Source organism: Larus michahellis, chromosome 8 (genome assembly GCF_964199755.1).
Source record: "Larus michahellis chromosome 8, bLarMic1.1, whole genome shotgun sequence".
Taxonomy (NCBI): domain Eukaryota; kingdom Metazoa; phylum Chordata; class Aves; order Charadriiformes; family Laridae; genus Larus; species Larus michahellis.
Genome location: NC_133903.1, coordinates 10,952,456 through 10,969,008, shown reverse-complemented (window position 1 = coordinate 10,969,008; position 16,553 = coordinate 10,952,456). Strand labels below are relative to the sequence as shown.

General features: G+C 39.5%; 1 protein-coding gene across 1 annotated transcript in view; it reads left to right on the top strand.

Moving 5' to 3' along the window:
- Nucleotides 1–11,358, top strand: part of BMERB1 (bMERB domain containing 1) — a 58,400-nt gene extending 47,042 nt beyond the window's left edge. Inside the window, exons 3-6 of the mRNA XM_074597170.1 lie at nucleotides 601–674; nucleotides 4,479–4,593; nucleotides 6,222–6,304; nucleotides 7,700–11,358. Of these exons, the coding sequence (XP_074453271.1) occupies nucleotides 601–674; nucleotides 4,479–4,593; nucleotides 6,222–6,304; nucleotides 7,700–7,812 (385 nt within the window). The 3' untranslated portion in view covers nucleotides 7,813–11,358. The remainder of the gene's footprint in view (nucleotides 1–600; nucleotides 675–4,478; nucleotides 4,594–6,221; nucleotides 6,305–7,699) is intronic.
- The last annotated feature ends 5,195 nt before the right edge of the window (nucleotides 11,359–16,553 follow it).

Sequence of the window (16,553 nt, the reverse complement as noted above, 5' to 3'; positions counted from 1 at the left end):
ATAGAAGATGTCCATCCAAGGTACAAGACCTCAAAATAGATGTCAAATTCTGAGAGTTTCCAGATCTTCGGTATCAGGGTTAAGTTATTAATAAGGTCAAAAAGAAAGTTTGTAGTAGAATGTAAACCGTGTCTTGGTCATGCCAAATAATGTATATGCTAAATAATACTTTCTGCTGCCCCTTCCCAGGCTCCCTGTTATTCTCACCCTTGCTCTTTTCCCTAGTGAAAACTGTTGCTGCAGTATGTGTAATATGACACAGCTGTCTTTTTCATGACTATTAAATATACAGATCCCTGTTCCAGAATGTTCTGTGACATTCAAGAAAGCAGAAGGCATGTGAAATAATCTGTAGTGACAGGTATGACCTACACACAAATTAGATCCCAGTAAGGGCTTAACAGGCATTTAGCATGAAATACCTTTTGCTGTCTGTTAATATTGGTGAATGAACAGTAATCCAAGGTTAAACATCTGCATTTCAAGATGATGCACAGGTCCCAGGCAAGGGACAGTATCGTTATTCAGATCAGATCTGTCTGATCCCATCAACACAGGATGGAGTTTGCATGTCTCTGACCATATTTTTTGTTTCTGCAGGATGGATGACATCCAGCTGTGCAAAGACATTATGAACCTTAAGAAAGAGCTGCAGAGTTTGGTAGCAATCCCAGGTAATGGCTATCTCCAGCCCAATATTGGAATAATGCTTGGGTGATGCACAGGTGGGGATGGTGTCAGGGACAATCAGAAATCCCCCCCTAAGGTTGAGTTTCATATATCTTTCCTCTAGTTCCTTATTTGTTCTTCCTGTTTTCCTTCCCATCTTTAGTCTCTTGGTCTCTAAATTTCATGTAGTGCTGTATTTCACTGCTCCCTTGGCAGCACCCCTGCAAATATCACTCAAACAAGGTGCACATTCCTTAGTTCTTGTACTCTCTTGGCAATCTCAAGGGAACCAAGTGGCACAGAGATTGTCAGGTAGAAAAGACAGAGTGCTGAGATACCCAAGATAGAACTGAGAAAGGAGAGGGATTTATAACCATCACTGAATGTGATTGGTTTTTTCCTAGATATACAGAATCACACAGAATCATAGGGTTGGAAGGGACCTCTGGAGATCACCCAGTCCAACCCCCTGCCAGAGCAGGGTCACCTTAGAGCAGGCTGCACAGGAACGCGTCCAGGCGGGTTTTGAATGTCTCCAGAGTTGGAGACTCCACCACCTCTCTGGGCAGCCTGTGCCAGGGCTCTGCCACCCTCAAAGGAAAGAAGTTCCTCCTCATGTTTAGGTGGAACTTCCTATGGTCAAGTTTGTGCCCATTACCTCTTGTTGCTGGGCACCACTGCAAAGACCCTGGCCCCATCCTCCTGACACCCACCCTTTAAGTATTTGTAAGTGTTGATAAGATCCCCCCTCAGCCGTCTTTTTTCCAGACTGAAGAGACCCAAATCCCTCAGCCTTTCTTCCTAAGAGAGGTGTTCCAATCCCCTAATCATCTTTGTAGCCCTTTACTGTACCTTCTCCAGCAGTTCCCTGTCCTTCTTGAACTGGGGAGCCCAGAACTGGACACAGTACTCTAGATGTGCCCTCACCAGGGCAGAGGAGAGGGGGAGGATGACCTCCCTCGACCTGCTGGCCACACTCTTCTTGATGAACCCCAGGATGCCATTGGTCTTCTTGGCCACAAGGACACGTTGCTGGCTCATGGTCATCCTGTTGTCCACCAGGACTCCCAGGTCTCTTTCCACATACCAATTCATTGTCACACCTGTAGTTAGATCTACCTTCCAAAGTAAAACATGTTTCTACAAAAAGCAATGGGCAGAAGTTTGCTTTGTGTTTTGCCTTAATTCTTAATTCTTTGCAAATTCACTGCTCTAAGGAGGGACAGAGTTGTTGGCAGTTTTGCAGTCCTTAACTCCAAACTCCAGATGAAATTAATGAGGAATTTTACTTCATTACAGCTTTGCTATTTCAGATCATCCACAAAAGCCCTACTTGGTTCAAGAAAAAAGTACAGAAAGATCCTACAAAACACTCAGCAACTGCAGTGGGCCATTTACACTAGATATTACTGCATGGCCTCTAGCACCTTTCAGAAATCATTTGCTGCTGCCTAACTATTAAGGACAAATTTTGACTCTCTTTTGGTTATCCTCATTTTTTCCCCTCACATTTTGTTGCGCAGCTTTAAAGAACAACTTTCTCACCAGAAAGGAGAAGGTCACTCACGAAACAGGAATCAGGGGTCTACTCTGAGGCCACACATTCTCAGTTGTATAAGAACTTTTCCACTTTTCTTTGCACCCAACAAAAGTGGATTCATAATCTTTCTTTCTTTTTCTTTCTTTATACTTTGTAGGTCACATTTTTAATTTCTAATAACACTGTTGGTACATTATTGATTTAAATAGCATTGGAAAGGACTATGAATCTTAGAAAATACCTATGAACAATTCACCTTGCCTCACCTCTTCTAGTCTGCATTTTTCCTACCCATACTTTTAACTTACAGTAAGGGTTAATTGGTTTTCATTTTTTGGTGGGCTCTTTTTTTTTTTTCTTAAGCAAAAATCCACAGACAGCAGTTTCTCCTTAGCACTTTGCAAATCTCAGCAAACTGAAGAATTAAGTATGCACAGTTCCAGCAGCACCACCTTTTGGCAGACTCACAAGAAGAATACTTTTGTCTTAACGAAGACAAAGAAGCTGCTGGCATTCACACAGAACTAAGTGCTGACACAGCGTGTCCCTAACCTAGAAAAACACTTTCCAGAAATAGGTTCATTCATAACATCTTTATCATAATTTTCCTGTTAGAATACAGATTTATATACAGAGGCGCCTGCTCTATGGTTTCAGTAGACATGAGATCAGTCTTTTAGTACACAGAGTATGCAGTACTTTGCCACAATTTAGGATGCATATATTTGGCAGGCAGTTTCCTGAAGGATATCATGGGAGAACACATCTCAATCTGGGAAGAGGCTAGATTAAAAGGAAGTAGAAAGTAGCTTCTACCTGCAGTAGGGAGAGGAGGAGATCCCTTGCTCCGTAGACATAAGAGACAGAGCAAGAAAAAGCAGTGATTTCTAAGCATTCTTCTTTTTTCTCTGCTGCAAATTCAGCATTAATCATGGGAACTCTCCATAGGTAACAACGCAGAGGTCTTGAAATCTTCATAGCAATCAATAACCACCTTCCTTTATCATTTCTAAAAGATAAAACATAGAAAATACATCCCAGACAAAGCAGCCTTATGTTATATTACAAATTATTTCCCCCTGCTACTGGTAGACCATAATTTAAAATTATCCAAGGAGTATGGTGTTCTGAGATTAAGACTTACAGAATTTCATTGTCTTGAAAATATATTCAAGGTGTTTTTATCTCACTTACTAAGGAATGGATTTATTGCAGAAATTCCTGGCAGTAAGTGTCCTGAAGCCCATGATCCAAAATTAAGATGTATTAAACAATTATTTTCAAATGTCTGATTTATTTAGCTGTTTAAAATATTTTATAAATTCAATCAGCAGATATAACATAGCTCGGATGCATCAGACTGCAAGCAGTTTGCCCTTCTTCCCACAGCTTTCATTGTACTTAATTTTACGGTTCTCTGAATGCAGTTCTACTGCTCAAAACCAAAATTCTTATATAATGCAGTGTCTTCTCAGCTAATCAAAATTTTCAGCTTCTTGAAGAAGTAGGTGGGCTGGGATTTGCCTCTGGCTTTCTCATCTCTGCTCCACTTGCTAGGTTTGATTATTTCTGTCTTAACTACCTTTGCTTTATAACCTCGAACTACAGCTCTCTAATCCCTAACATTCATGAGTTTCAGTTTGTGACAGGCACATCTTTCATGTCACAAAAATAGTTATTTATAAACAACCTAGTCATTACAGACTGACCAATTAACATGGATATATAGTAATTACTCAGATTTTTGAAGCACATAGAAAATAAACACTTTCATTATTTTTCCACATTTTACAATTGATACTATTCATATAGATTTGCAGCTCACCTGCCTTACCAGAGAAGAAAAAACTGTTGTGGTCAACAGCCAAAGCTGTCATGAAATACAGGGAAGTGGTCCTTTGGTGTGGCCTCGTTTCCCCTGAGGTCAAAGGGAGTTTGTACTATGGATTTTAATGAAGCATCCTAGACTGTTTTCTTACCAAAGCTCTTTAAAAAATTCAAAGCAGTGTCTTGCAGAGCAATTTAATATTAAAAGTAGGCTTGGCAAGACCCACAGAGTCTCCAGACCATTAAGGTGATCAGACACAACAGCAGCAAGTGGAATAGAAAAGAGGCAGTGACCAGAACTTGCCAGGGTTTTGGTGACTCGGGTCTGAAGAACCATTGACTTGAATCAGCAATTAGACATCTGCAATGTCCACCTCCCCACCCCCTGTGCCCCACGCTCTAGAATCCAAAGTAATAGTCTCTTTTCTCTGTTTTTGGCCAGAAAAAGAAAAAACAAAGATGGAGAAACAAAGAGAGGATGAACTCATTCAGAAGATCCATAGACTGGTACAAAAAAGAGATTTTCTTGTAGATGATGCAGAGGTGGAGAGATTACGGTAAGAACTAAAAGCAACTGAACTTATTTGTGAGATTTCACAAGTCTAACACTACACTGGAGTGAGTGACAAAATTTGCATTGAAATTAATGTGAGAGAATTGGTCCTTTAAAACAACTTACCAAGTTAAAAGCCTCTTCCTGGTTCCATAGGAAAAACATTAAAACTAGATTACTGCACTTCTGTGGCTCTTTATCCCATTAATGATTCAGTCATCTCATGACTACAGCAGGGTTTGGTCTCTTACTTTCCTACCAAAAAGTGTCTGAGTATTTACCATTAAAAAGAGGATGATATTTGCTGCTACCAGAGGATCCTTTTGGCATAAGATGCAGACATGAAGTGGAATTCTACAAGGGCTATATTTGTAGACATCTAAAATCTGCCTTTTAAAAAAAAATTAATGTGGTTGGGTTTTATTATTACTATTCTCACCCTGCCATAGCAAAAAAACCTCCAGAGAATGCAATCACTAAACACTGGTCTACCTAACCTAAAGCGTAACCAAGTTCAGAATGGTTTGATCTCAGTATCTTAGCCCAAAGTTGCTGAAAAACCTGTGGTCTTCCTGAAAAGTTCATTTCCAGCTGTTGCGCTGAGATCCCAACACTCTACAGTCAGTTTTGCTATTACTTCCACTTTCAACAGTAAAGATACAAGGCTCATCAATTCATTTATCCTAAACAACAATATCTCTTCCAACATATTTAAATTCTAAGCAAGCAAAGGACAGGAAAGAAGAAAGCTTGCCAGAGTCCTGCAGCTGATCAAAGAGAGCTGGCCAAAGTCAGCAGCTGACAGAAGCCTGAGCTAGTGATGTAATAATCCAGAGCTCTCAACTGCTAGTTCCATGTGCAAATTGCAAAAACCTCAGCAGCAGCCAGACAATACAGAAGCCTAATTATAGGCTACTGAAAATGTACTGCTATGCACTATGCAGATGTGAATACATTAGTGTCAATTCATATTTGCAGTAAAACCTGAGGCTTTTCTTTAAAACTCTTGATAATAAAATCTGCTTTTCCTCTAAACTGAAACGCCTCAATCAGTGTATTCATTGTTAATATTTAAGTAACAAAACAGCAAAGAAACTAAGATAGAAATATCATTAATAGATATAATCAAGGTGAGCAACACATTTTGGTTTCGGTCTAATGCTGTCGTCTTCAGGCAAAGAGAAATATACTTGGTTTTGGTAAAGACTAACAGCAGAAGACCATGAGCTCCAGTCTTTTGTCTAAGCAGGCCTTTAAAAATAAGCAGTACAATCACAGCAATACATATTCTCTGCTTTACTTTGTAGAGGAAGTATTGTGATGCACTTGAGGCCAACTTAAAATAGGTGATACATTAGGATTTAAATCCACTGACTAGGGCATATAATGAATCCAACACTATCTGAAACAAGTGAAGAACCTTGGGGAGAATTCTGTCTCGGTATTCTACAAGTTTGTTACTGTTTTCATTAAGGCCAGTATTTTGCTCTTTAATAAGCAGCAAAATTAAGTGGTTTTGAAAAGAAAAAGTGAATTTTTTACTAGTGATTTGATCCTAGCTACTCTTTTACTATCCCATTTACAGAGAAAACATTGTTATTTCTGTAACAGATTTTTCTTTTTTTCCACCAGAGAGAAAGAAGAAGACAAAGAGATGGCTGAATTCCTTCGCACCAAGTTAAAACCTTTAGACAAGGCAACACAATCTCCAACCAGTGAGTTCCTAAACATTAAGAAAAACAAGAACAATAGGAAAAAACTCCAAAGGCAACTAGATAAAAGAGCATTTTCAAAGGCCGTGCTGGACCAGCCTCTGCCAAAAGCTAGGTTAATCTAGCTAGATCACCCTGAAACAAGACAGGGCGTCAGCAGTTGCTGCCCACTTAGAATTCAGATGCCCAGTTACCCCTTACAACTGAATCCACGTCACCTATGGCCACTTTAATTTTTTTTGTATGTTTTAAATATGCAAAGTACATTTGAATACGCATTGCCACAACCTGCTTTTGTAAGCAAATAGATTTATTTTTGCCAATCATTTTCCCATCTGAAAAACCCCTCTTAAGATATATGCTAGGATACCTGAAGCACAGTTTGCCTGTTTTGCTACAGCCAAGATGGAAACTAGAGAAATGAGTGCAAACTTCCACAGCTGCCCCCAAATTTCTTAGGTCTTACCAGCATAAATAGACTTTTCAGTCACCTCAGCCCAAATCACTTATGAACAAATTTCTCAGAAACTAAGCAGATTACATGATCATTTGGAAGCTTTTAGCTGCAACTTTCAAACAAAACAGTCACAGCATAAGCTTTAAAAGTTAACAGGTTGATTTTGACCTGTCTCAAACTGAGCTCTTAGGCAGGGAGATAATCAAGGGAGAGTGATGCCCTTCTTAGAAAATTAATTTGGTTCATCAGCTGAAGAGGTTTGGATCCAAACACACTGACATTTTTGCATGGATCAAGTTCTCACTGAAGAGTTTCCAGAGGGGTGTGGGAGACTATGAAGTTCAAGTACAAGGTTAATAGAGACATTGTAAGATGCACCACTAATTGGTTATATACTTTTAGTCACAGGGAGCATGACTCATCTCCCATGTTAGTTTACTTTATGGCATTGCTTTTAAATGCAATGTTAGAAATAAAAAGATTCTTTTCACCCTGAAAAATTAAAACCTACCTTTATCTTGTTCTGCTAATTATGGCATCCAAGTTGATGAGAGAATGAACTCTAGCAATATTTTTGTTCAACTCCTTAGTTGTTAGAGTTTAAACACAGTAAGATGACTTTCTATGGAAGGCCCTGTTATCTGACCCTATGGCTGTGAAGAGGGACACCTGGATTGAACAAGACACCCTCCCATTGAGATGTCTGTATTCTTCAGCCCCTCTTAACTCCCTCCCCTGAAGAGATAAGATTTCCTGAGCAGTTTGAATCCACATACCAGCTTGGTTACTACCAAAATGTTAGATGTATTGTTCAAATAAGAGTTAAAAAATTCAGGTGGGTGGATGCATGCAGGAAAGGCTTGCATTATTTAAGTCTGAACTAGGAAGAAATAGTTTGACCAGCTCTTGGTTTTAATGGTGTCCTGTTTTGAACATTGCAGGCAGCCCAGCAGAAAAGAAGGCAGAACCTCCTCCAAGCAAGCCCACCATTGCCAAAGCAGGATTGGCTATTATTAAAGATTGTTGTGGGGCCACACAATGCAACATCATGTAGCTTTGGGCTCTCTACCATGTCTGTCTTCTCAAATGTTTTCATTAAATGAAACTGTAGGGTGAGGGAAACTAACAGCGTCCTGCTAATGGAATCAAGGGCAACTGGTACAACAGTAGTATATGGGATGCACAACAGCAGGTTCTTCACTGTTGCATGGATCACTCAACACGCATGCCTAAAAACAAAAGAAATCTATATAGTGGCTGTCCAGTGACCAGAAAAGATCTGTATTAGAGTCAACAAAAACACCACAGTGAGAGGAGTGAATGAAAAGAGGGTATATCTCATCACGTAAGGTGTAAAACAGCAATTTTAATAGGCCACCACTTTGTAAGTATTTGTTGTACACTTTTCCCCCTTGACAAACAGCCCTCAAAAATTGCTGAAATATCCCATTTTGGCTACTTTTCAAAACAAAAGCCACAAGTAGCAATGCTCTATATAGCATAGCTGATAGATGAAGCAACTTTGGGATAACTGATGTTGCATACAAAATACTTATCAAACTAGTGTGATGTTCAACTACTTTGCTGTGGAGTTTCACTTCCAATTCTTCCTAAAGAATGAGGATCAGTGACAAGGATACTGCAAGTAGAGATAGATTATTTTTTTTTATATATCCCATATGATTTCTGAATTACTCAAGTCAAATGAATATTGCTCGCACCAGGGAAAATAAGTCTCTGGTAAAGCTTTAGCAAGCACAACTACAGTAATCTACAAATAGATGATGTAGTCCAAAGCGGTGTCATTTTTCCTTTAGATCTCCACCTCACATGGAGTCAGAGAAATATGCACCCAGAGAGTTTTGTCCACTATTAGAAGTTACATGCACTATGAGATTACATATCACTAGTAGGTTACTGGGAGAAGAGTGGAAGACAAAATTTAACTACTATTTAAACAATGTTTAGAACAACTATTAATTGCATATTTCATGACCATAAGAAATATAAACTATCATGCATAGGAAGACACTAGCCACCCAAGAAAAACTGACCACAGGACAAATACAGCAGTAGGTATTTGTGGTAGGAAGATCACATTCTACACAAAATGGGTTTAAAATTAAGGGAAATACAGAGAGACTTATCTGTGTTTCACCATTAGCTGTGTTTCTGGTCTCTATGCAGATTAAGCCTTGTGGAATCTAATATCTTTCTATTAGCTGTCAGTAGCTGGTTTGTCTGTGTGATGGTATTCCATATAAATGTACTGTGATGGGTGTAAATAGTAACATAAATGTACATGGATCTAATGTGAAAATCTCAGGCTTAGACTTAACAAACAGATAGCAAAAAGTTCCTAAAATAAAGTTTTTTGAGAGGAACTTTCATTTTGTGAAGCCAGATAAGTGAAGTGCGCACTTATATACAAAGGAACCACTGTTATAGGAAAGGAGGAAAAAAAATTAACAGCAGTTACCGACAAAGGATAAATAGTAATATTTTTTAGAGAGAGAAAGTATTTTATTGAGGTTCAAGGAGATAGACACCATCTAAAGTAACTCAGACTATTCTTGTACAAATAAAACCTAATCCCTAGCATTGTACTAATTCAATGAAAAACATTGCATTCCCAGAACAATTTGTTTCAGTATTGCAGACTCACTTGAGACAAAGAACCTACGTCACTATGTTCCTTAACGTTTAAAGGAGGAAAGGTTTCCAAGGAGGAAAAAAGTACAAAAAGTTTTCCACTAAGACTTGAAGCACTTTAATTACTTTGACCAAAGACAGAGGAAAAAGGACAAAACATATCAAAGGCTAAGTAGTCATATGTAGTTATTGCATCCTTGTTGATACATACATCATCACATTAAGCTCTGTAGCTGTTCATATCTACTGTATCTGGTATGGGTTGGACTCCGTATAGCACCTGAGTACATTAACAGATTTATGGGAAAAACTGCTTTTTAAATGGAGAACACACACTGGAGGGAAAGAAATACCCACTGGGTTCTGTAAAATTCAACAGCGTCTTGAATTTGCTGGTACCCAATTAAGACATCAGGAATTATCAGTATTTTAAGACAAGAGGCAGGTGTTCAGTACCATTAAAAGGCAAATGGAAGTTATGAAAAAACCTGTAGTGAAGCACCAAACGTGAAGCCTTAGGAGGATCAACTGTTACAACCAAATACCACAAATGCTGGTAAGTAAAGGGTCCTGAAGGACTTCACACACAGTTTTTGTAAGGCAAGAAGTGACTTACGCACATTAGTGTTTAAACCAGGCTGTACCGATGATTGGGGTCATCCCTGCGTGCTGCACAGGATCTCTAGTCCCTTTGGGAAGAAAACTGAAATCAGTAGAATGTGGGTTTGCATGAAAAAATTTCATTAACAGGAAACAGAGCTAGACATTTCTGGGATGCAACACCGATGACTAGACTACAGAGCCCTCTCCTTTAATTAAAATGAGGAGAAAGACACAGCAAGTATGAATATGTGACACTGATACACAGTTAGCACTGGTAGCCAGTGCCCCAAAGGGACTTGAGCTACAGCAGTGTTAATGAGAGTGAGCTTCATTTTCAGAAGTTCTAGCTTGGCTCAGCTGAAAGGTTTTCTTTATATGAGTTTGTTTTGGTTTTAATTAGCAAATGCTTCAGTTCTGCTTTTATTTGCGTGGGTCTGAACCGCTTGCCTGCAGTGCGCCAGTGGCTCCTTTAGAAGGGGGTCAGTGGTGCTGCTTAGCAATAAAGTCCTGGACTTTTTAGACTGGAAGGTCAGATTCTCAACTGTGTTCAACGCTGGCTTACAGTGTTGTCCATCCAGAGCCCTCATTGCTTACTTCAAACATAATGGTTGTAATTAAACAAATTCAACTTAGGAAAAAATTAAATATATAAAAATCTTGGTCCTTGTTTTTAAAAATCAGACTAAGCCACAGAGTATTCTCCAGTACGATGAGGGGCTTTAACTTCCATGATCCTATGGCACATTATGCACATTATGCAATCCCCATATGTAAAATATTCAATAATCAAATAATTTCATATGTAAAATCCTTCAAGTAACTGGCATCATTTCAGAGTTGATTTTCAGATATCTGTTACTGTCAAAGAGGGACGTCAGTTGACTGAAGCACCCAAAATATCTTCTGGAAATCCTGGCTGTTTATCACATCAGAAAGAAGGCAAGGCATCAGAAAATTTAAGGTAGATTTGACAAACTGTTTTCCTCTATGAACTGGTAAACACGGCAATATTCAGGAAAGGATCTTGGTCTACTGAGAAAAACAAAAGTGCTGAACTGCTATTTGTACTAATCACCAATTCTACCAGCAAATGGTTCTCTGTACCTTCCCCTAGGCCCACTGAATCTCTTCAGCAAAGTTTCCAAATAAACTAAGCTGCTGTGTTATACTAAGCATATGTTTCTTCCTGTTACTAAAGGAAATAAGTGATTGTGAAGTACAGTGGGATGTGCTTATTGTGCTGCTATACTTTTCAAAAAGAGCAGGATTATTATTCTGCGAGAAGGAAATGATTTCATAAGTTAGTGATGCTACTGAAATGAAAATAAAGGATTTTCTCTCACTGAAAAACAGTTTCTCCAATGACACTCCACAAACACCAAAAAAGCCAATCTCATTATGCTCCAAGATGACTTTGAAGCCTCACTACAGCCCAGAGCACTGCACAGATTAGAAGACATTCCCAGCCCTACATTGAGATAAAGGTCCCAACATATTTGAGTATCAAAACCATTGCCAAGCCAGAAGGGCTTAACAGCAATTAAAAAAAACCCCAAACAAAACAACAAACCAGTGAGCACTGTCAGGTCTGCTCACCAGAGCGATTTTACAAATGTTACCTGGAGTGTAGGGCTCTGGAGATCTCAGGGACCAGAGACTACTTAACCAGGTACAGGGAATGAGATGGAACCAAGTGCACCTAGTGGGGGGATCTCATGTTGCTGCTTTGCTGTTATTGCCCCAACATTCCTCCTGAATGAACACAGTCCTACTCTGCCCCAGCATAGATGCTACCATTTGTTATCAAGGTGCATCTTGTTGCACATGATCCCATCAATCCTGTAAATAGCCAGCCGAGCAGGCTGCTTTGGAACAGGATCATACCATAAAAACATTACTTTAAGGTCCAAAGCTTACTCTTTCTTCCATGTGAATACAACACTTCACATAGGATCTTGAGAAGACCTTAGTATCTAAACCTGGATCCAGACAGCCTAGGCAACAACTTACAGTCTCTGAGGTGACTAAGGAAGTGTCTAACAGCAGCATTTCCCTTACATTTAAGCTTGTATCCTTCACAGCATTATTAGTTTCTTAACTAGAGGCAATTTTCTGCAGTGATGCTATATGTGAGGTTGAACTAATTGTAATAAGATACCAAGAGATAATTAAACTGATACCTAAGAAGTAAACCTCATCAGCTACAGAATACACAGATTATAATAGGCTGGATGTTGTCAAGGATTAGACTTTCAAACCTACTTTGACATGCTTTAGATAGACTCAACAGGTAATACAGCTAAACAGAGAACTTCCAATTTAGGATTTTCAAGTTAGAAGAATACAGAGCTCATGCACCACAGAAAGCTATAAATGATAGCAGCAGTGCATTTAACTATTTCTGTCTTCATTTAAAAACATCAGAAATTCCATTGACTGGAGGTATATGCTTGGTTTTCCTAACAAATCACAAGAGCTCCACTGAATGGGCCTTTCAAGCCAACTACATGTGGTTGGATTTGAAATGCAGAAAAAGGTTTTTCCTTTATGACAGTACTAGTATTGAAGCTTTTGTAAACACACCTATGTCCCATTACTATTTGCTTGTGCACCTTCCCCCTCTGATGACCTAGCTGTGCTTCACTGGGAAGTCAGAGCTGCTCTAATAAAATGCCATAAATGCAGAAGCCCCTTAGCTACTCAACAACATGGAAGACTGTCACTGTAGTCTTATCCTCTGTAACTACCACAAAATAAACCTAACCAACGAAGTCTTACCGCCCTCAATCAACTTAAGTGAGCAAATGCAGGTCTATAGAGAAATTACACCCGGGGCACAGGATTATTCAGTGAACTGCAACTACCACAGGCACTGCTGAACACTCTCCTCCTGAAGCATGAGCCAGCTGTGTCTTTATTAGCAAAATCAAAGAGACAAACCACAAGAAAGCAGCAGGGCAATCTTTACCTCGATTTACAACTGCTTATTTTAAAACTGAATGTATCAACTGAATGAAAGATTCAACTCGCTTCTGGGAGTCATGAATGCAACTATAGATTTTAAGTTATAATCATCCACTTGTTTCTCAGGCAAGTTCATGCTCTTAGATAGTGACTGATGTCCAAGTGCACACAAGTACATCTTCCCTGCAGGCAAACAAATGACAGATTATTTTGTGCAAACACCTTCCCTTTTAGAATCCAGGGTAGCATCTTGAGGCATCCTGAGTAAGACCACCGTGTCTAATTAATGAGCAGCTCATTGTGCTACAAGAGCCTCTGTACCAAGACCATACACCCAGCTACAACCAGATTCTACACAAGTTAAAAGTGTAATGTATCAAGAGGTTTTAGGAGGAGATTTACCTTGAAGACATCTTCACACATCTGAAGAAAGGTAAGAAATAGACATACATGTCCTTAGAGAGCAATGGCAGAGACCAGAGTCAAACTGAGGGTGGGTGTAGTCTGAAAGTCCACCACAACAGCTCCCTCAGCATCGCTGGCAAGTGCCTCAATGCAGAGACAACAATGGAACTCATCCTGCATCCTGGTATCTTTTAAAACCCATCAAAATACACACTGTGCCCAAGACACCAGGAACCTGGTAGGACAGTTGCCGTCAGGATTTCAGAACTGGAACATCTGTGAGAACGCTACCCACGCCCACAGTGCCCATCGCAGTGCATGGTTTCAGCGCTCATCACACCTCAGTGACTGCGCCTCGTCTCATGCTGCTCCCAGCCTATTTGGTAAAGCTGCACATAACAGACCTGCAGGGTCTATGTCACAGCTAATGAAATAATTGCTGACTTATTGAACACTCCATTTTATGGCTTGGACTTCTACCAAAAATTGCTTCAGGTAAATTGCATAGTAGTTTAAGAAAGCTCAAAACCAGCAGAGATGATTGCAGCTAATTCAAGTTCCTTGGAGCCAACTGCCTCATCCCATTTAGAGTTGTTTGTTGTGGGTTTTTTTTCTTACCAGCAGACTTGATCACACAAAACAGGTTTTCTGGTAGAATGCCATTTTTATTACTTTTGAATCCAATAACTGGAAGGCTGACTTGAGGCTTGTGCCCACAGCATGACATATAGTAGTGCATTGACAGCCATGTACCGCTAAAATGCCTGAGGCTTTATCATGTCCTGTACCCACCGTCACTGAATAAGGCTGTAGGCGAGTCAGCCCAGCATTACTGTATGTGCCATATACTAAGTGGAATAGCTTCTGGCAGCAATATAGGTTCCATATCTCAAGGTGAAATGAACAAATGTCCGCTCAAGATAAGTGTGCGGCAGATGATGTTTCTCACCATCTTTCTTCCTCAATTACTGCAAACTTATTTCTGGCTGTATCAGAGCTCAAACACTGCTTTGCGTTTGAGCTGACAAAGGCTCTACAGCCTCCTTAGACAAGCATACAAAGTTGAATTACAATCACTCCAAACCCCTGTTTGGCACAGACATGTTTTAAAGAAAATATTTTACTTTAGGACTGTTAAGCTCAACAGATTACAGAAACAGGGATCACCTGTATCTTCAAAAGCAATAGCAACACTCCAGTTTCCACCATTTTATCTTGGGACTAAGAACAGTCCCCTATAACACAAAATACAGAGCTAAGCACCAGAGTATAATCCAGGTGCTTTTATGCCTTGTCTGTACCTACACAGGCCATCTGTAAAAGCAGGAAGATCATCTTGGTGCAGGAATACCTTGTTCAACTTTTCAGGTGGCAAACTGTCTTAGTGAGGGCAAGGAGCTTCCGTATCGTGCTACTGTACTGTTAGTCTTCCTGCAGACATTACCTGTGCTTCGGACAGAGTCCAAGATTATCTTGAAAGTCTGTCAGGGTATGGACTTTCAAGATACAGACCCCATGCTTTTAGAGGTGGCGTTTTCAGTAAGTTTTCCTATTCCTCCCTTAATCCATTTACAATTATTTCATCCTAGCTCTCTTTCCTTTGAGAACACCTTGGAAGTTTCCACACACTTGTCATATTCCACCCTCAGATTCCCCTCCCGCACCTTTAAAAAATGCAACAAAAAATATGAAAGCAGTCTCTGGTTACAGGGCTATCACATGAACTGTTTGTCTCCCTCCCTCCACAAAACTTGATTCTTTTTCTCCGAATTCCCTCCATACACTAAATATTTATCCTACTCTTCAGGTAAAATTAAAGTACCTACCTGAGGCTGATAAGGTGCTTAGGTCTCACTGCATAATATCCATACGTTTCTCTTTATCCCAACTCTGTTGGCAACAACCTTCAGTCATCATTTAAGACTCCTGTCCTAATAGCTTCAGCTTAAATTTTAGATGTCTCCAAATGCACCAATCTGCACCTCTAACAACTCTCCCTTTAATTGCAGTCAGCATCGTTAGGCTTCTTCTGTCAAGCTTGTCACTACTTATAGCCGAACTGTTTAAATGCTTAGGGGAAAGCAAATGCAACACTGTCAGTGGCTGTTAGCCAAAAGAGGGAAAACCAAACAAGATCTCTTTCTTAGACAGGTATTCTAGATACAAGGCAGCTAAGGATTAGATGATAGGACTAGCAGAACATCTAAAAAAGGCCTTAAAACTGATCTATCCTAGAGAAGCATTTTTTACTCTACATAAAATGCTCAGAAATAATACCTTAAAGCGGTATCTCACATTTCTTGTAAAACAGCATTCTCTGTTTATATCAATCTGCTTTCTGCAGCACATATATAGCACTACAAGCCATTTAGTAGTCACTTGAATGAAGATTTTTCCGTAGTTTTCTCCATCTATGTAATATTAAACACAGAAACAGTCCATACAAGGAGGAATACTATGTTAAAAGTAATGCATGCTGTAAGAGTAAAGACATTGTATCTCATCCTCTGAACACAATACCAGCTAAATTGTGGGAATACACCTGAAAGGTCTCTAGGTATCTCAATTGTTCCATAGCATACATCCACTGTAAGACACAAGAGAGATTAAATATTCAAATTGCAAAAGTGTTAGCTGCAAAGACACTTAACATATTTCAAGTGTCATAGGCAAGAAATTAAGTGACAAGATTAAAAGGAAGGGTTATTTCCTCAGACTGATAAGCAGGCTTCGCTGCTAACACTTGGTTTTCACTTGCTCACACTTCTGTAAACGCCTAAGCAAAGCAAAGCCAGGCCATGTTTTTTTTCCTCCAAGCAATTGGTTTTTTCCTCTCCATACTAAAGTCCCAAAACCGTCTAGAATATGGAAAGCCAAAACCAAAATCCTCAGCCTACTCTATGGAACGATTACTTACTATTTCCCACCCCAAAGCTTTGCTTTGTCCAAAGGAAGAGGCTTTTGTCAGCTCCTCTATTCAGAAACTTCAAAGGTTAAGAAACAGCCTTGTTTTCTCTGTTCTGGTAGAGAGTCATGCTTCCTATCAGCAATATTCCACATCACACCTGAAACAATGAATTAAGTCACTTCTCTGGTATTATGCCCAAGTCTCTCCTTGTGCCTTTTTCTTAAGTCGCAGTTAATAGAAATAGAAGTTAAACCATAGTTCAC